General features: G+C 60.2%; 1 protein-coding gene across 4 annotated transcripts; it reads right to left on the bottom strand.

The window, feature by feature from the left end:
- Positions 1-30: 30 nt before the first annotated feature.
- On the bottom strand, positions 31-16,204 carry TNS2 (tensin 2). 4 transcript variants are annotated; one of them, XM_082741434.1, is made up of 29 exons: positions 16,033-16,204; positions 11,447-11,555; positions 10,963-11,000; positions 10,051-10,089; positions 9,716-9,754; positions 9,521-9,570; positions 9,167-9,338; positions 8,826-8,876; positions 8,381-8,503; positions 8,229-8,293; positions 7,309-7,392; positions 6,741-6,853; positions 6,586-6,646; positions 6,225-6,300; positions 5,850-5,979; positions 5,703-5,768; positions 5,516-5,629; positions 4,107-5,318; positions 3,819-3,969; positions 3,099-3,691; positions 2,894-2,983; positions 2,432-2,557; positions 2,136-2,228; positions 1,931-2,008; positions 1,680-1,757; positions 1,102-1,270; positions 951-1,019; positions 805-834; positions 31-675 (listed from the first exon to the last, which is right to left on the bottom strand). In XM_082741434.1, exons 1-29 carry the CDS (start codon positions 16,105-16,107, stop codon positions 537-539), a joined length of 4,233 nt encoding a protein of 1,410 aa, XP_082597560.1. In that variant the 5' UTR covers positions 16,108-16,204; the 3' UTR covers positions 31-536. The 4 variants fall into 4 exon arrangements, with proteins under 4 accessions (XP_082597560.1, XP_082597562.1, XP_082597559.1 ...); XM_082741436.1 differs by lacking the exon at positions 16,033-16,204 and adding an exon at positions 14,234-14,285; XM_082741433.1 differs by lacking the exon at positions 16,033-16,204 and adding an exon at positions 13,171-13,260.
- Between the last annotated feature and the right edge of the window lie 2,406 nt (positions 16,205-18,610).

Raw genomic sequence — 18,610 nt, 5'->3', positions numbered from 1 at the left:
CGTGAACGAGGTTCAACTCCAACTCCAAAATAATGTTATAGAAATTCTTTATTAGACAAAAATAGACTCTTTGTTTCCCCCTATTCATGTGATCCCACTCTGATCTCTCTGCTCGGTGGGGGGAGGCAGAGGAGGGAGTGCCTTGCTCTCCTCACCTCTTACGCCTCTCCCTGCCAGGCTGGGACCTGCCACTGGGCAGAGCTGGCAGGCCCGGTTCACCCTCCAGGCTGATGTTCTCCTGCAGGCGGGGCTGTCCAGAGATCCCCTCCAGGGTTCCAACTGCTGCCTCCTCACCCTTCACATGCCCATCTCTGCCATCTGCTCACATGCAAAGTCATCTCACAGGCCTATCCAGTTGGCTTAGCAGGCTGGGGCAGGGAAGGAGAGCAGTGTCCCAGGCTGAGGCCCATTACCCCTTCCTATGGGGGGTGGTGGCTGGCTCCTGGGTCTCCTGCGCCCGGGCCAGGGGAAGTGAGGACTGTGGGGTGCTGAGAGGCGTGCGGTGTTGAGGTGGGCTCTGAGCTTGTGGCCTGCCTTCACTTTCTCTGGCCCAGTAGGACTTTGGTGATGAAGGTGACAATGGCACCTGCAGGCTGATCTGGGTCAAGCTCTGCAAAGAGGTGACACACATTCTCCCAGGGGCTTCCCGGCTTCTTGGCCACGAAACCAAAGATCCTAGGGATACAAAGCAGGGTGGGGAGGGGGCTCAGCATCCCTTCCACAAAAGACAGCAAAGCCAGGGTTGGGGAGGAAGGGTGCGCCTCAGTCCCAGGGAGGGAAGGGGTGGTACTTGTGGAGGCTTACTTGGAGGTGGTCCCGTCAGGGTTGGCCCATCTGAAGAAAGAGAAGAACCATGAAGAAATGCACCCGGGGTGTAGCTACCGAAGGAGGGCTGGGGCTGGGGGCTGCCCGGTCTGGGGGGCCTGATGGGAGTATGGGGCTGTGCTCACCTCCGGTCCTGAGGATCCGTGCTGGAGAAGGTGATGCTGTTCACTGGGTAATGGCGGCGAAAGAAGAGCCTTCAAGGAGGATCATGGGGAAAGTCAACAACAGCCAGAAACGGGTCTCCGGGGTCCCTGGGGGTTCGGCGCACATACTCACTTCCTTTGGTTGTCTGTCAGTGTAATGCCCTGGGCCGAGACCTTGAAGTGGACGATTGCTGGGGTGGCCCGGGGGCTGCAGCTCAGAGCTGCTGAGCTGGCCCGGGCCACTGCCTGGGGGCCCGTCAGTGACTCCGTCTCCACTGAGGTCAGGTAGAGCACACTGCAGGCTAGGAGACAGGAGAGGGCTGGAGGGAAGCACTGGCTTCACCAGCACCCAGATCTGTCTTCCCCTATCCCTCCACACCCCTGGCTCTCGCCCTTTCCCCCATCAGTGCTGCTCAAAAGTTGTTAGAATCACAGGTCACCTGTTAAAAAGGCAGATTCTACAATTCCCCAGATCTACAGTCAGGAATGCTGGACAGAGGCCCAGGAATCTGCATTCTAACAAGGCCATCCCCAACCCCCACCAAGATTTTCAAGTTCATGACTTTGGGGTCTTAGTCTGAAGACCCCCTTCTACCCTCACTACAAATAGAAGGACCCGCCCACCTCCAGGCCTTTCAGCACCTCCTGCCTGCATCTGTAGTGCCCCACTAGGTGCCCAGGGAGAGGGAAGAAGGGAGGGGAGATCCCTACCAGCACCCTGACGGAGGAGGTCTGCGGCTGTGCTCATGTTGGCGGGCACTGGGGCCTCTGGGGTCTCCTCTAGAGGATCTGAGGGAAATGAGGGCCAACAGGGAAGGTCAACAGGGAGCCACATTCCCCAGGGACTGGAGAACTCTTTGCTGGTCCCACCGGAAGGCAGGCTGGGAGCCAGGGCCTGGAGGGTACTGCCTTGGGCTGCAGCAGGTGAGGGGAAGTAGGAGGACTGACCACGAGACACCCACCTTTGCTGGGAATGCGCAGGCAACAGGGCAGGGACAGCGGGGAGATGGAGTGCTGGGACACCAGGGCGGACAGGCTGCCTGCAGGGAGAGGTGAGAGGAGTCCTGCAGTGTCCCCAAAGATCCCCAGCTCTCCCTTCACCCTCCTGAGACCCTTTGGTCCTCCCAAAACCGACCCACTGGAACCTTCTTGGTCCATGCTGCTCACCAAAGTAGGGCTCACTGGGACAGCCCTTGATCTTCACCCCTTTGGGCCCAGTTTCAATGAGAAAATGGCGGACCAGCTGTTCCAAGGGGTCCCCTGAGGGGAGGGGAGAGGAAGGAAGGCTTTAGCAGATTTTGGGTCTCAGCTTTCTCCCCTGCTGGGATTCTTTCCAGAACTGGAGAGAGGTCCTGTTCTGCCTCTCCCCACAGAGAAGGGTCATGGCCCACCCCACCTTGTCTTGCCTCTGGTACCTCCCTCCACATCACTCCCTTTCTCCCTCAGGTTTGGGCATTCTGTACCTTTCCAGGGCTGGGCGCTGGGTGGCGGTGTGGCCACTTTAAGTGCCAATCCATAGGCTCCTTGGAATGAATGACTGTCTCTGATCAGGAAGGCCCCAGGATCCTTGTCTTTCAGTAGAGCAATGGCTGGGAGGATGTGGGAGAAATTTTCACAGTGGTGATTGAGCCCCACAGAGCCCTGTCTACCTCTGCTACCCAAGCTCCCTAGACCTCTTGCCCCGATGGCTGTGGTGTTTTGGGGCACCTGGGATGGAACTTTCAAGTTAAAAGGGCACTGACAGTGTTGAGTCAACCTCCTTGGGCCCAAAGCCCAGAACCATCTGCTAGTGAGAGAGACAGCCCAGGTAAACCTGATGAGACAGGGAGGAGGCACCAAGGGTGTCAACTGGAAGGATGGGTTCTTAAGCCAAGATGCAGCCGGGGGGAGGCGGGTGGGAGGGGAGGGGCAAGCTGGCTTCTCACCTTGGTCACGGGACAGGTGTGGCTTGTACCAGAACTTGGATGTATCCTGGACGAACTTGACGTTGCTCTGGCTCTCTTGCATAGGAGGCTCTAGGACAGGGAGGGACCGAGCTTGGCCCCCAGTGCTTCCCAGTGCCCATGCCATGCTTCTCCTTGGGAGACAGGTTCTCACAAGGGGGTCCCACCCTCCTCAAGGCCTCCATACCTGGGGGCTGGGGGACATTATCCGAGAGCAGAGGTGCAAAGGTGACATGGTGACTGGTGCCTCTGGCTGGTGGTGATGCCTGCTCTGAGCTCCAGGGTCCTGGCTGTTGCCCAGGTCCCAGCAAGTGGCGCTTCTCGGGAAGTGGGGGCTGGGTGGGGCCATTGATGTCATAGGAGGCAGCCAGGGGGAAGGCAGGCGTGGGTGAGCTCTGAGATGGCTCTGAACTGGCCATGAGCCAGGGCATCTGGGTAGGCACAGGAGTGAGGGGGGACCCATCCGGACTATCTGGGGGATCTCGAAGTCCCTGCCAGGGGGCATGGCGGAGGCCAGGCAGCGTGGTGGGCACGGGGCCCCTCGGACTGGCACCATCGGAGCGGCTCCCAGGGCTCTTCTCCTGAGGCCAGTCACTGGGTGAGCTGGGCGGGGAGGTTGGGGAGAAGGGGCTAGGGGCCGGAAGCTCTAGCCCGCTTCTTCCTGGCAGCTCGGGAGCCTTTTCAGCGCCTCCCTGGGGAACAGATGGCAAGGCCTCGCCAGGACTTAGTCTCTGAGTGGGCACCAAGGTGGGGGACGACGTGGTGTCCTGCCGTCGGGTGCTGCAGTTTGGGAGGGTAGGCGGGTGATCAGTAGGTAACTAGGGCTCCAGAGCCCCTGTGGGAGCTGCCCCCAGCCCCAGTTTGCCAGCTGCCTTGGAGCCTGGACAGCCCCAGCCTCTGCTCGTACCTTTCCTTGCCCTGGACTGGGCTGCTGGTATGCAGGGGTGTGGAAGGCGCAGACAGCTCAGAAGAGGCACTGCACGGAGCGTCACGGGGAGACCGAGGTAGGGTGCTGTGCCCGCTCGGGCCCTCCCTCCAAGAGCCTGGCTCAGGGGACTCTATGGGAAAGGTGAGAAAAGGGGCTGTGAGTCAGAAGTCCCTTCTGTCCGGCTTAGCTCTCTCTCACCCTGTACCTTCCCCACCATCTTCCAGAACCCTCCTCTTCCCTTGGCACTCCCCACCCCAGCACCCTCACCTGCAGATGCCAAGGGGCCTGCTGGGGCCAGGTGCCCAGGCATGGGGTACCTGTCCCCTCCCTCCTCCGCAGGAATCTCGTAACTCAGCTTCCTGGACTGTGGGTAGGGCGGGCTGCCTGGGGATATGGAGCCAGCCCGTGGGGAGTGGGCGCCAGAACTGGGGTACCCTCTGCCCTCAGCTTGAGAGCCACAGCTGTGGGGCACCCGGCCGTATGCTGGGCAGTAACTGGGAACCGCTCCTCCATAGCTGTAGGTCACCAGGGCAGGGTACCCTGGGTGCCCATACCTGTTCTCAGGGCACATGGCATAGGAGCAGCCCTCATGCCCGTCCTCAGCCGCCTTGGGGGGTTTCAGGCAGCTGTAGTCGGGCATCGGGGCATGGTGATGGCCGCAGGCAGGCACCAGCAGGGGCAGCGGGTGCCCCGTCCGCACCGGGTGCAAGAGAGGCTTGCCGGCCTCGCCTGCCCACCCCTCTCCGGCCTCCCTCTCCAGCCGCAGCCCGTATAGGGCTGCAGTGGGCAGCGCCAGCTTCTCCTCACAGGCAGGGCACGAACACAGTGCAGGCAGCCCGGTGTCCTCCAGGATCACCACCTCCCGATAGCCCGGGGCCCGGTAGCCAAAGTCCCCGGTGGCTGGTTTCCCCAGCTCGGGAGGGTAGGGATATGGCCCCTCGGACAGTGATCGGCAGAGGCGCCTCTTCTCCACGGAGGCCTCAGTGTAGCCCTGGGGGTGCCCCTCGTAGCCCCCGTAGGCCAGCCGCCGCCTGTCCAGGGTGCCCTCCGGCCGGTAGTAGCCCCCATTGGGGACCCCACAGGGCTCCCGGTAGCCTTGGCGGCAGGAGCAGTGGCGGCTGAGGCCAGGCCTGTGGCCTGAATACATCCCAAGGGGTGGGCCTGCACCCGTGGGGGGCTGCTCTTCGTCGTCTAGGATGGCTGTCTCTCGCCCAGCTCCCCGGCCTCCACTGGCCACGCCGCAGCCACCCAGGAGGCGGTCCAGCTCCTGCCGCTCAGCAGCTGTTGGGGGCGGCCGGCCAGGTGACTCGGCTGCGGGCTCCGTGGTCAGCGTGGACGAATGGCCAGAGTCACTGCTGACAGAGAGCATGGGGGGTGGAGGTGGCTCCGGAGAGGGCGCTGGCGGGGTCTGGCGGGGGGCCCGCTGCACCTGGGCGTAAGGACTGCCATCCAGGGGTCCTCGGGTGTGGGTTGGGGAACCTGAGTGGGGAGAGGACCGGGGAGGGAGGGCAAGTGGGGAGATGGAGAGACAGAGAGCAAGAGAGCAAGTGAATGAGAGGGGACCGTGCAGGAGACTAGTGCTCCAGGGTGTCTCTTGGGAGGGGGAATCTGCCAGGGAAGAAGGAGTGTGCCCCCAAACTTACACCTTCCACCACCCCTGGGCCTGCCCCACGCACCATCCACACTGTCCTCGTGGTGCTGGTTGAAGTTCTCGTAGGAATCCCAGCGCACAGCGGGCTCCGCGGTGTTGTAGTCAACAGAGACCGAAGGCTCATTCCGTGGAGTGTTGCCTATGGGAGGTCCACCCAGGTGTTGGGGAGCACGGACCCAATCTTTAGCCCCGCCCCAAGGTTTGGCTCTTACCTTTGATCTTTTCAGGGCTGGAGGAGAAGACAAACTCCACTGAGGCTTGGAAGGGGAACCTCTCATCTGCGGGGAATGGACGGTGAGGAGCTAGGCCCCCTGCCTGCCTTCACCTGGGCTCCAGCCCCACATCTGTGTCCAACTCACCAGCCCAGGCCTCGTCTAGCTGGTCCTTGGGGAAAGTGAGTTGTGGCCCGTGGATGGTGCACGTGTGGAACTGGGCTCGGAACACCAGGGTCCGGTCTGTCCCCCGGCCACCCTTGTGATAGCAGGTCACCTGGATGCAGGAATGGAGACTGGGGGTCAGGCCCTCCTGGCCACTTATGTCTCTTCTGTGCTTCCACCCTGGGGACTGTGTGGTCACAGCTCTGCCCCATCTCAACTCAAGGCGATAACCACCCCCCGGCCCCTGACTAACTTTCTGCCCTGCAGTCTGCCTTGAAAGGATGATTCGCCATAGACTATGCACCTGGTAGGATACAACATCACCCCTTGTAACGCCCTCCCCATGGCCCCCCTCACCATAACATCGCCTTTGAGGAGGAGGGCTGGCTCCAGGCTGATGCAAAGCTGCTGAGGCCCAGGGCCTGTGATGTGGCTGAGGAAGAGAGGACAAGGCAGAGGCTGAAATCTGGGGCACTTGGGCTGGGCCAGGGGTGGGGAGTATGAGGGCCAGGAGGAAGCTGGGAGACTGGAGTCTGAGCCCTGAGTGATAGACCTTGACCTTTAGCTGAGCATCAGCCTTTCCGTCTGTAAAATGGACTCCATGAGGGCATACGTTTCTGGATGCAGTGGCAGGAGCTGGGGGTGGTGAGGGGTGGGGGCTTGGGGAGGCTGGAGGAACAGGAAGCCAGGAGCAGGGGCCTGGGAACAGGGCACTCACTAGATTCCAGAGGTGTAGACCAGCTGCATGGACTGGTAGATCTTGAGGAAGGGCTGGAAGCCTGGAGGCGCAGAAAGGAGAAGGCATGTGGGGGCTGCTGAGAGGAGGGGATGGGGGATGGTCCTCCCTGTCAAGCACATCCTAGGCAGACTCACCAGTGCCAGGTTCAAAGGCTGGCAGCACAGGCACGAGCACGTAGTGTAGGAAGAGAGGGCTGCTGTTCATCCTGATGGAGCCAGATAGGAGGCCGCTGAAGTAGCTGATGTATCTGATAGGGAACGTGTCAGTGAGAACATAAGCCCCTCCCTCGGGGGGATCCCTTTGTATCATTTCTACTACGCACACCCCCCTCACCCTTAGAAGGCCTGCCCTTCTTAGCACTGCCTTCCCATCTTCCGGCTCACCAGAAAGTTCTTCCTTGCGTCTAACCTCAATCCCTCTTGTTGTCTCCAAGGCTTGTAGTTGCTGGCCCCTTTGCCTAGAATGCCCTTTTCCCCCAGATCTCTGCTTCCCGTGACAGAGATGGGCTCTGACTGCACGCCTCTCTTTATCACAGGCTCTGTGAGAGCAGGGACCTCGTTCGTTCTGAATTCTCAGCACTTGCTATAGTGCCTGGCACACAGAAGGTGCTCCCTTAGGGTATGCTGTATGAACGAGAGGATCTGGGCCCTGGGGCCACAAAGGGAGCAGCTCCTGCGGCCCATCCCCACCCAGGCTGCTCACCGGCGCTGGGAGGGCTGTAGCTCCGCCGCTACCTTGTCCTCGCAGAACTTCCTCATGGTGAGCGTGGCCAGTGCCTGGTCTGCCCTGGGGACCACAGGGGCAGTGTGGGGGATCAGGGGCAGGTATCCATCCAGGCCTCCCAACCCTAAGCCCCAGGGGAGGGTGGAGACGGGTGATCCCCTGAGTCTAGAGGAAGCCCAGAGCCATGCGAAGAGGGCAAGAAACCCCACAGATAGTCACTTGACTAGTTGTTGGACCTCAGGCAAGTGTTCCCTGAATTTTTAGTTTCCTCCTCTATAAAATGGGGCAATAAAACCATGTTATGGGTTGAATTTTGACTCCCCAAAACATATGTACCTCAGAATGTGACCTTATTTGGAAATAGGGTCGTTGCAGATGGAATTAGTTAAGATGTTATACTGGAGTAGGGATGAGCCCTTAATCCACTATGGTGCCCTTAGAAGAAGAGAAGAGACAGACAGACACACACACAGGAAGAAAGCCATGTGATGACCCAGGCAGAGCTGGAGTGACACAGCAGCAAGCCAAGGAACACCAAGGATGGCTGGTCACCACCAGAAGCTAGAAAGAGGCAAGGAAGGGTTCTACGCAGAGTCTCAGTGGGAGTGCAGCCCTGTTGACACCTCATTTTAGACTCCTAGACTCCAGAACCGAGGCAACTAATTTCTGTGGTTTTAAGTCACTTAGTTTGTGCCACTTTGTTCCATTGGCCCCAGGAATCTGATGCCAACCCTCCACTGGGAACCCTGGTGAAGAACAAGTGAGAAAAAGGAGGTGGAAAGGCCAAGTTGATAGTAAATGGCTCTCTGAACACACAGAGGTGGGCTTCAAGGGAGACAGGCTCATCAAGGCCCACTGGAGGAAGGGTCACTGGGGAGTAAGGGGCCAGGGAGCCTCACCCTGCAGAGATCTTGCTGTAGTGCATGTAGGCAGAGACGATGACCCCGAGCTTGCCCTTGCTCCCCTGAGGACAGAGAGGGAGGAATGTAGGGCAAGCTGGGGCCCCAGGCTGAGAGCCCCCCAGCCCTTTGAACCTGAGGTCCCAGCCCACCTTGCAGTACAGTACGACCACATGCTGTGGGTCAGCACTGAGCCACGTCTCCATGGCTTTGCAGATGGAACAGAGCTTGTCCAGCGGGGGTGCATGTAGCTCAGGCCAACCGAAATCCTGGACCTGGGATGTGTGGGGGTACAACTGATGATGGGGGCCACAGGCAAAAAGAGATGGGTGGGGATGGAAAAGGGACCAGGGGTAGGGGTCGCTTGAGGCCAAGGTCAAGGTACTGTTGGTTGTCCAAGACAGCCTGGACAATTTTCTTACAAGTACAATGGGCTGATGCCTGCTGCACCATGCTTTGGAGTGTCTCAAGTAATAAGTCACCTGGGAAAGTGCTTAAGAGCGAAGTAGATGCTAGTCGCTACTATTAGTGAGGAGGAGACTGGGGGCTTCAAGGGTGGGGCTCGCTCAGTTGAATGGCTTTAATCCCCTCTCCTACCTTGGGGTTTAGGCGGGTCAGGTCATGTCTTTTCTCTGAAAGGTTGAAGAGCTGAAAGTAAAGGGGAGCTTTAGACAGAGGTGACCTCAAGGAGCGAGGCACAGTTCCCTGCCGTAACCCTAAAGCAAAGTCTTTCTTCTAAACGAGGAGATCGCGGTCCCTAGAGCCGGGTTTAGCCTTGACAGCCCAAAGGGGGTGTTCCCGATCGGCTCCCGCGGCCCCGCCCCCGTGCCCCGCCCCCATGGGGCCGCGCCTCTGCGAGATTGGCATCCGGTGCAGCTCCGCCCTTCTGGATCTCCCAGCCCTATCATTGGCCGACTGTGGAAGGCCCCGCCCCTCACCAGGTACTTGTCGCGGTGCTTGGATTGCAGCACGTGAGCCAGCTCGCGCAAGTGGCCCCGGTGTCGCTGTTCGTCGGGCCGCGCGGGGAAGGCGGCGGCCAGGATCCGCTCCGTCACGTAAGTGAGGTCCAAGTCCCAGCGGCGCTCCATAAGCGGGTCCAGGCTGAAGCTCCTAGGAGGGGGCGAAGGCTGCATCAGGCTCGGGGGTGGGGCTCCCGATGGGAGCGGAGGGCGAGGCCTCGGGGGTTCCCAGGGTCGGTGGGGCCGCTTGCGGGCGGGGGCTGCCCGGGAGAGCTTCTCTGGGGGACGCTGCGCAGGGCGGAGATGGGGGACCACCCCGGCACCCTCACTTACCTGGGCAGAGTGCTGCGCTGCTTTGAGTGGTTCAGAGACTTGGTGGATCCCTGGTGGATGAGAGGAGACGGTGCACAAGTTCGGGTGTCCCCCCTCTTCCCCGGTCTAGGCTCCCCGCTCCAGAGTCCCCAGACGAAACTTAGGTCCGTACTCCCAGAGCTACCTGCTTCCGTCCCCTCCTCCAGCGTCACTCACCAGGTGCTCTATGCGCCTCACAGGGGCCGTGTTTCTCCGCTGGAGGGAGATGGAGAAAGCGAAGGGAGGGGTTAGGGCGGGGGCAGGGACCAGCCTGGGGCTGGCGGAGAGGGCCCGCCCGCGTCCCTGTGGAGGCTCTACTGGGCGAGGGGACAGGAGTCCTAACCCCCAGCTGGCCCAGGGGCAAGAAGAGCAGAGGTCTCATTTTTTCCCTCTCCACCCACAGTAGTCCATTCGAGTTAACCCCCTGGGGGCCCCCGGTCTGTGGCCACCAGACCTTGGGACACCTCAGCCAGGTTCCTTGCCTCCCTCACTTCATCTCAGAGCGCACTCACCAGCTCCGCAGGGGGCAGGGCCTGACAGGACGAAGTCACCTGGAAGGGGACCGAGTGAGGCACTGAGCTCCTGGTGCGGTGGGCTCTCCTGGGCTCGAGGATGGGGCTACCCTCGGCCTCAGCAAGGTGGAGGGGCTTTCCACAGATGGGCGCACACTCCAGCTGAGGTTCCTCTGTTTAAGAGAGCCTCCCCTCTGGCCTCTTGGTCTCCCACCCCTGGGCCCCCCATTTGTTGCTCTTGGCTCCCAGCCCCCTTCCCACACAGACCCCCATTCATCCAGCTGCGGGCAAGGGTTATATATAGAGCCGTGGAGGCAGGCCATGGCCAGGAGCGGACACTGGCCTCTTTCACCGGGAGACCCCGCCCCTGGGCACACAGCTCCCCCAGACCAACTCCAAGCCCTGGGACCCCCCGCACTGCAGGACGAGGACCAGGGAACTTCTGCAGAGATGGGGCTGTCTCAGGTCCCCAGTGGACAGTGGTGCTATCTTGTACTTTCTGCCCAGCCTTTTCCAGGGCCCAGGACGAGACCCACCCAGGCATCCTGAGGACCCTTCCCCAGAGGGAAGGCACAGCCCATCCGGCTGCTCAAGTCTTTGAAATCCTGCTCACCCACCCACCCACCCCACCCTTCCTCCTCCTCATTCTCCTCCTCTTCCCCACCCCCATCCTCTCGCCAGCTGCAGCCTGGGCACAGCACCAAGACAAACGCTGTCTCCTGTCCACCGGCCTGGGCCAGCCCTCCAGGGGGTGGAGTAGGGTGGTTCTTAAAGGGCCCAGTACAACACCCTCTCCCACCCCAGCAGAGGTTCCCCAGTGATGAGCTGGGTGGAGGGTTGATGTCAGTGTGGCCAGAGAAGCCTGTTTCAGAGCGAGGGATTCCAGTCCCCCTTTCCCAGTCAAGCACCCACCTTTGCTTCACATTTTCTATGTGTTGCCACCTTGCAAACTAGAGAGGGATGGTGCAGAGAAGAGAGAGGTTAGCAAGGGCCTTTTGGGGGCACCCCTCCCCTCATCTCCCCAGGCCCTGGGACCAGATCTTGGGACTTCCACAAATGTGTTGAGATGGAGTGGGGGTAGGGGCAGGGGCAGTTCAAGGGAGGCATACGGCAGTTGGTAGTACTACCCAGGCCAGGGAGGGAGGAAGGGAAGTCCACATAACAGGTCACAGTGGGGGAAGTGGTGGGGAGCAGTGGGTCTCCTGGGTTCTGGGGTAGTTGGTTGTCTGTCATGGAGAGCAAGTCCTGTTTGGAGGGGAGGCAACTGCCTCCTGGCTCCTGTGTTGCCTGGTCCAGGGGCAGCAGGCTCATTATGATTTCCGTGAGTTTGCCTTCTGCGGTTGTGCCCAAAGTGGTGCTGGGTGGAGGGTCTCAGTCACAGGACAGGGCACCTCACCTCTGCAGGAGACGCCAGTCCCATCGATGGTCACCTTACACACTGCACAGACTGGTGGCTTCTTCCGGAAGACCTTCTCTCGGAAGCTGTGTGGCTCAGCTTTCCTGGGCTGGGGGTGGAGGGACACATGGGCAGAGGTATCAGATCAGTTCTCAGTGGCCCCAACTCTGAGACTGAACCAGGGTCTTAGCATGGCACTGGTTTCTTGCTCTCTCCGTCCTGATAAAGCTCCCACACTCCTAAGACGCACTTGGCCACACCTGTTTCCAGGCCACTGTGGGGCCTGTCTTTGATGGTGTGTGGGATCTAGCCCCTTGCATCACCCCAGCCGGGTCACCTCCTGATCACTCAGGCCCCTCATGTGGCCCTGGTGTGTGAGACCCTTGTGGTCACTGCCTCCTGAAGTGCTGGAGCTTTTCTCCTGGTTGGGGGTGCTAACTTTGCTGTACAAAGGTTCCCTGTTTCTCCTCCCATATACCCTCCCCAGATGATGGTCCCCGTGGAGAGTGAGCAGGAGGGGAGTCCGACAGGAATGTAGGATGTCAGTCACATGACACCCAGACTGACCTGGCAGGAGTGGCCTCAGCCAGTCCTACTCCCCTGGCTCCCGCTGTCCCCACGCTCCAGACAGCTGACATGCCCTCCTCCCCCTACTGTCAGAACAACATGTTTACTCAGTGTGCATTGAGGCGGCAGGCAGCAATTGTGTAAGGAGGGGGTGGTGATGCTGGAGGGACAGGCAGACAGAGGCGGCACACTGAGGGAGACCTTTAGCTGCCTTGCTACTTTTGGATGTAGGGAGCACCCCGTCATTTGTGAAGGTTCAAGTGGGATTCCAGCATGGAATATAAGAAGGGATGTACTAGATGCCCTGTTAGACCCCCTCCCTACCTGGAGTGCAGTGAGGCAGGGATGCCCTCTCATGGCCCTGAAGTCCCATCTCTCCCACTGTGGGTTCACCTCACTCACCCTCTGTCTGGGGACTGTACGTGTCTTCTCCCTTTTACCCATGTTTCTCCTCCATAAGGAGTTCAAGTCCCCCCCCCCACCCCCATAATAGTCTCATGTTGCCCTGAGCTGCTGCTTTTGGAGGTAAGGCTGAGAAAATAGGGGGAAATGGAATGACAGGCCTCCAGGTTCCCCATCCTGGGGACCCAGGCAGCACTTTTGGTCTCTTGGCTGTTCCAAAGCAGCTGGATTAAACCCCAACTGAACTGTCTGGACCAACCTAGTCAGACCCATTAGGAAAGCTGGGTGCATTCTGGCACTAACAGTGCACACAGACGATATCAGGGGAAAGCAAAGCCCCAGTGTCTAAAGCTGCCACCACCCTCTGTTTGCCACTTCCCCTCCATTTCCCCCAAACTTCTTAGCTCAGGGAAGGGGCCTGATCTCTTAGCCTTGCTCTGGGGCTCTGGGTGGGACCTGGAAAAGTGCTACCATGAAGTCTGTATACCCGAGTGCAGGTATAGAGGTGAGGATCCCCAGGGTCGCCATCAATTAGGGCAGGGAAGCTGAAGGAGCCAAAGCAGACACCAGATTCTGCCCTAATCCAGACTTCTGCTGCTCACACCACAGTCTGGTCGGCTCTAAAGAGGCAGTGTGGTGAGGGCATGCAGGGTGGTGGTGGTGGGGGGGGGGTCTGGCCTGAGTCCTGGTCCCCTCCCCCACTGCCCATACCTCCTCCCCTGTCCCTCCTCTGCCCAGCCAGCGGGCACTCCTACCCTGTTGCTGGCCCGGCTGCTGTCCCTCCTCCCCAGGGCTCTGAGCAGCCTCTCCACGGGGCCGCTGGACTTCATGATGTCCGGCTGGCTGGGGTGCTGACTGCGGGCCTGAACAATGCTGGGGCCCGGCCCGGGGCTTCCTGGAAGCGGCCTGGCGGAGGCAGCTGCTTCCCCTGGGTGGAGGGTAGGCTGTCTGGCTGGTGTGAGGAGAAGCCCGGCCCTGGAAGTGGAGGGGAGTGCAGGCGGGAAAGGGGCAGGTCGCTGCTCCAGGAAGTGGGGGGGGGGGGGAGGATGTGGGGGAGGCTAGGAGATCAGATTCCCAGGATCTACCCTGCTGGGAGTGTCAGTCCAGGATCTTTTGCCCCCAGTCCCCTGGCTCTGGAGCTGCCCCTGTCCTGGGATCCACCCTATCCAGGGATCAGCAAGGATCCCGAGATCCAGCCCCCGATGGGGCGGGATTGGGGTGGGGGGGGGGCTGTGTGTGAGGATTTAGGTCTTAGGGCAGGGCTCAAGGGCCAGTGGGGAACACTGTGTCCCTGACCAGGCCAGCCTCCCAGCCTGAGCTCTCAGGCTCTCAGGGGACCTCTGGTGGGGAGGAAGAGGGAGCTAGGAATCACTACTCCAGCTAGGCCAGAATCAGGAGTGCATCCTGAGGGGCAGGGAAAATAAACTGAGGGCCAGCTTCCTGCCTCAGTTTCACTGGTTGTGAAATAGGAAAAGGAGAACACATACTACCTCCTCCATCCCTCCCATACACACTGGAAGGCCTAATTCCAGCCAAAAGAGTGTTCTACCCACAGGAGTGCTCCATTCTCCTGCTCCAGCCCAAGGTGCTGGAGGCTCTCTCCTGAGAGCACCGCAGCAGCTCTGCTCCTGACAGTCCTCCCTCCCTCCCCTGCACCCCACCCCACTTCCTTGAACCCCCATTCCTTAGCTTCTTCCTGCCAGACTTCCCAGATCCCTAGCCCCTCTTCCCAGTCCTGCTATGTAGGCCCTCCACCCAGGTCCTAGGGCTGGGCCCTATCTGCACTGCACCCCTCCAACACCCCAGGCTGAGTATTACCTTCATGGCTCTCCTAGCTCTGCTCTCCTTCCTCAGTAGCTGTCCCAGGGCCTAAGGACTGACAGACAGGAGGCTTCCCCCTCCCAACACATACTCCACCTCCCTCTGAGGGCCTCCTGCCTCCCTCCTGGGAGTATGGCCAACTTCCTGTCCCAGGAGTCAAGGGAAGGAGGTGGACTGGGGCCTTGGAAGTGTGTGTGTGTGTGTGTGGGGGGGGGGGGGACGGGAGGGATGGAATCTTCCAAAAATATATGGGGTTAAGGGCCAGGGGGTCCTCAGCCCCAAGTCTTGGACAGCAGCCCTTTGACTGGTTGGAGCTGTCACTTGAAAGAATGCGCAAATATGCCTCTCCTCATTTGCATGGTATTTACTGAATGTACCAGAGCTCAGGCTTCTCCCACCAGGTCCTCAGACTTGCCTCTCCCTCCTTCATGCCGGAGGGACTGGTCTAATCCTGCCATCTCTGAGATGAGCTCCCCTATGAGAGCCCACTCGGGACACTTCTTTGGACCTGCCTGGCATGGGCCTGGGCTGAAGCTTCGCCTTTGAAGCCCTAATTCTCCTTTCAGGTCAGGAAGTCTGTCCCCAGAGTACCTTGGGCAGGGAGCTATCTCTGGTCAGGCTTGGGCCCCTAGCTTGTAACTGGAGAGGGGCACTGGCTCTGCGACCCACTCCCATCCCATCAACCCTGGCTGGGTCCCAGGACATTCCAGGCCCCTGGCCAGTGTTGGCAACTGGGTCTGGCCCGGTCCAGTTGGCAGCCGAGCTGCAGGAGAGGAGGAGCATTGTGGTGGGTGGGTAGGTTGGGGTGGCCTTTCTCTGCTCTTGTTGAACGTACCTTGACCAGGATACCCCTTCAGCATTCTTCCTTATGTACCTGCTGTCCCCAGAGGAGCTGTAAGGTCCCCTCACACGGTAGTTCCCTCTGGGGGACTCACTAACCCCTGTGTGGGTTGGCCAGGGAAGCATGGCTTTGAGTCTCTCCCCACTCCGTGGGGCGCCTCCGAAGTGAGATGGAAATGGGGAATGCCAGAGTTGAGAGAAAAGGAGCTCACAGGGGCAGGGCTGGAAGACATGGCCAGACCCCCTAGGACCCTCGCCCTCCTCCTGCCTGGAACATTCGGAGCCTGTTAGTCTCTCCCCCAGCCTGGCCCCCTCTCACTCGAAGCCTTGGGTTTGTTTGGAGAAACCCCTCCACCCACACTCCCCCTTCCTGGAAATAGCTGTGGTTGGATGAGAGGCTGGGAGCCCAGCCGCGGAGGAGGGGTGAGGCCCCGGGAAGGAGAGGCGGGATATATGAGTGCGCCCGGAGGGATCTGTAGAATTGAGGGGAGAAGCAGAAAGGGGGGCTGAGGAGTGGGGCTGAAAAATCGAACCAGCCTCAGTCTCCCCAGAAGTGAACTAGAAAAGGAAAAGCCTCGCATACATTCTCTCGGGCCAGGCCGGCGCGCAGCCTCCCGTTCCCGCCCAGGTCCCCGGCCCGCATGTGGGGGCAACGTGCGCCCCGTGGCGGTCGGGGCGCCCAGGACGCGCGAGGGCGGGACAGCAGTGTGACCCGGGGCCGCGCCCCGCCCCCTGGTCCCCTGCTGGGCTTCCCGCCGCTGGGCGCGCCGCGGCCCGCCCGCCCTCCCGCTCCCCGGCCCCCGGCCCCAGCCCCAACCTCCGGCGCGGCCTCCCCGGGTCCCCGGGCCCCCGAGCCCCCGGCCCGCCCCGTCCCGCGCCCCCTGGCGACCGGCCCCGCCCGGCCGCCGTGACGCACCGGCCGCCGCCCTCCCGCCCCGCGCCGTACGGCCACTCACCTGCGGGGGGCGCCCGGCGGGGCGGGGGCGCGCCGGGGCGGGGCAGCAGCAGGGGGAGCCCCCGGGCCAGCCCATCCCGCCCGGCCCGCGCGGAGCGGACGCGGAGGAGGCGGAGGAGGCGCGAGCGGGCGCCGCGCTCGCCCGGGCTCCCTCCCGCTCCCGCCGCGCCCCGCGCCCGCCCTCGCCCCCTCCCGCGCTGCTCTCCTCCCTCCTGCCGGCTCCAATCCCCACGTTCCCCCGCTCCCCGCCCCTCGGCCGTCTCCTGCTCCCTCTCGTCCTCCCCGCCTTCTGCGGGCCCGCGCTCCCAGGGCGCAGGGCGAGGAGGGACGCGGAGGCTGGCACAAGGGCGCACGGAGACAGGAAGAGACCGGGATGGGGAGAGCGGGAGGAGGCGGACACGGAGGACACACGGACGGGGAAGGCTCCGAGCCCGAGACAGACGACCCCGGCAGGACACAGCAAAAATCAAAACAGAACGCAGGAGCCAGACAGACACAGAAGAAAAAGTGGCCATAGGTCCAGAAGGATTAGAAACGCTACAGAGAGCTGTCGCGGCCTCTCTCAGTCGTCCCCTCCACAGTAGAGTATTTGGGATTGAGCCTGACCCCTAAGTCAGGACCCACCCTCGGCCTGGTCTGGTGGGGCCCGTGCCACCTACCCCACGGGGAGCCAGACTCAGATCAAGATGCCTGCCGTTCCTGGTGTCCCAAGACGCTGGACACCCTTCCCTAGTCCTCTGCCACCGGGGAGACATCCTGGCCACCTCTTCTCCCCTAAGGATTCACAGCCGAGGACCTCCACGTCAAGTTCAAGCTCCCACCCCCTAAGCAGCTCCAGTCGGCTCATCCATCACTCTGCCTTGGAGCTGGACCTGGATGGTGATGCCCACTTTCTGAGCCTAGAACAAGAAAGTCTTCCTCCTATTTAACTTAAGTCCCAGGTGTTCCAGTGGAAATAGAAGTTCAGTCTGTGGTCTGCCATTCCCTTATGCAGTGTCTGGATCTGGTACTGGATAGAAACGAATGGGCCCTGGGGTGATTTGAGTTGTGTCAGCCTGGGGGGGGGGGGGGAAGGTAGAGGGAAGGGATGCTTTTCTAGAAACTCCGAATAGATTCGCATTCTCAGATTCATTGGTATTTTCTAGTATTGAGCACTTCCTCACCCTCCCTCCTGCCCTTCCTCACCCTCCCACTGGATTTTCCATGATGCAAACTGGTGTGTGTGTGTGGTGGTGGTGGGGGGGGGGGGTGGATTCTGAGAAGCCAGTGCCCAGGGCTCAATGTCCAATGCCTGCTGAAGGCAGCCAGTACCACCAGCTCCAAGGCCCTTTCTCCCTCCCTGTCTCAGCTCTCAACTGGGTCATCTCTGTGCTCCTCTTGCCTTTGGCAAAGGCTGAGAAGTCTGGTTCTGATTCCAGTCTGGCAGCTTGGGAGAGACATGGTGACAAAGTGGGTCCCTCAGAGACTGGCATTTGGAAGGGGTGGGTGTGGCTGGGACTGGGGAGCCTGGATCTTACTGCTTGTGGCTGGTTTCATGTCTAGTAGGCAGTCTGCTAAGAGGTTAGAGCAGCAGGAACCACTGGAGGGAGGGCGGGGTGAGGGGCAGAGGGTTTGGAATTGTGTGGGAGGGGAAGAGGGGGAGGCACTGGGAGGAGGGGGGAGGCCAGAGTTTGGGGAACCCCAAAGAGAGCAACAGTTATCAGAGGCTAGTGAAGAGGGGGCAGGGGTAAGGGTCATTCTGTGTATTTTGGGAAGATTTGATTATGTAATCAAGATAACACAGGAAAATTTGCTCATTTCTTTGGAGTCTATAGCTAACTCTTTTGTTTTTAAATTAAAAAAAATTTTTAGGGGCACCTGAGTGGCTCAGTGGGTTAAAGCCTCTGCCTTTGGCTTGGGTCATGATCCCAGGGTTTTGGGATTGAGCCCTGCTTTGGGCTCTCGGCTCAGCGGGGAGCCTGCTTCCCTTCCTCACTCTCTGCCTGCCTCCCTGCCTACTTGTGATCTCTGTCAAATAAATAAATAAAATCTTAAAAAAAAATTTTTTTTAAAGTAGACTCCATGTCTAGTGTGGAGCCCAGTGAGGGGCTTGGACTCATGACCCTGAGATCAAGACCAGAGCTGAGATCAAGAGTCAGACACAACCGACTGAGCCACCCAGGGGCTCCTTTATAGCCATCTCTTTTAAAATCTTGTCCTTCCCAGAGTTCAGTAGGGGTCATTGGCTAGGTGACTGGGATGCCTGCTGAAGGGGTAGGTTCTAAGCTTTATTTATTTTTTAAGCTTCTTTATTTAAGTTAACTTTACTCCCAGTGTGGGTCTTGAACTCAAGACCCGTAGATCAAGAGTCCCACGCTCTTCTGACTGAGCCAGCCGGGCACCCCAGGTTCTAATCTTTAAAGGTACCAAGGGAGAGACTGGGACTTAGAAAATAGGCCCTTGATTGGATCCCCGAGCCGGGGGCAGGGCTGAGCCTCACGATCCTGCTGGTGGTGTTGCCCCTGAGAGGAACTTCTAAGGTTCCAAGGAATTGGGAGTTACAAGATGGGTAGCTGAACTTCCAGCTCAGACTTGAGGGA

This window comes from Mustela nivalis (assembly GCF_964662115.1).
Source record: "Mustela nivalis genome assembly, chromosome: 7".
NCBI lineage: Eukaryota > Metazoa > Chordata > Mammalia > Carnivora > Mustelidae > Mustela > Mustela nivalis.
The sequence above is the reverse complement of the archived record's forward strand: the minus strand, read 5'-3'. Positions and strand labels throughout refer to the sequence as shown.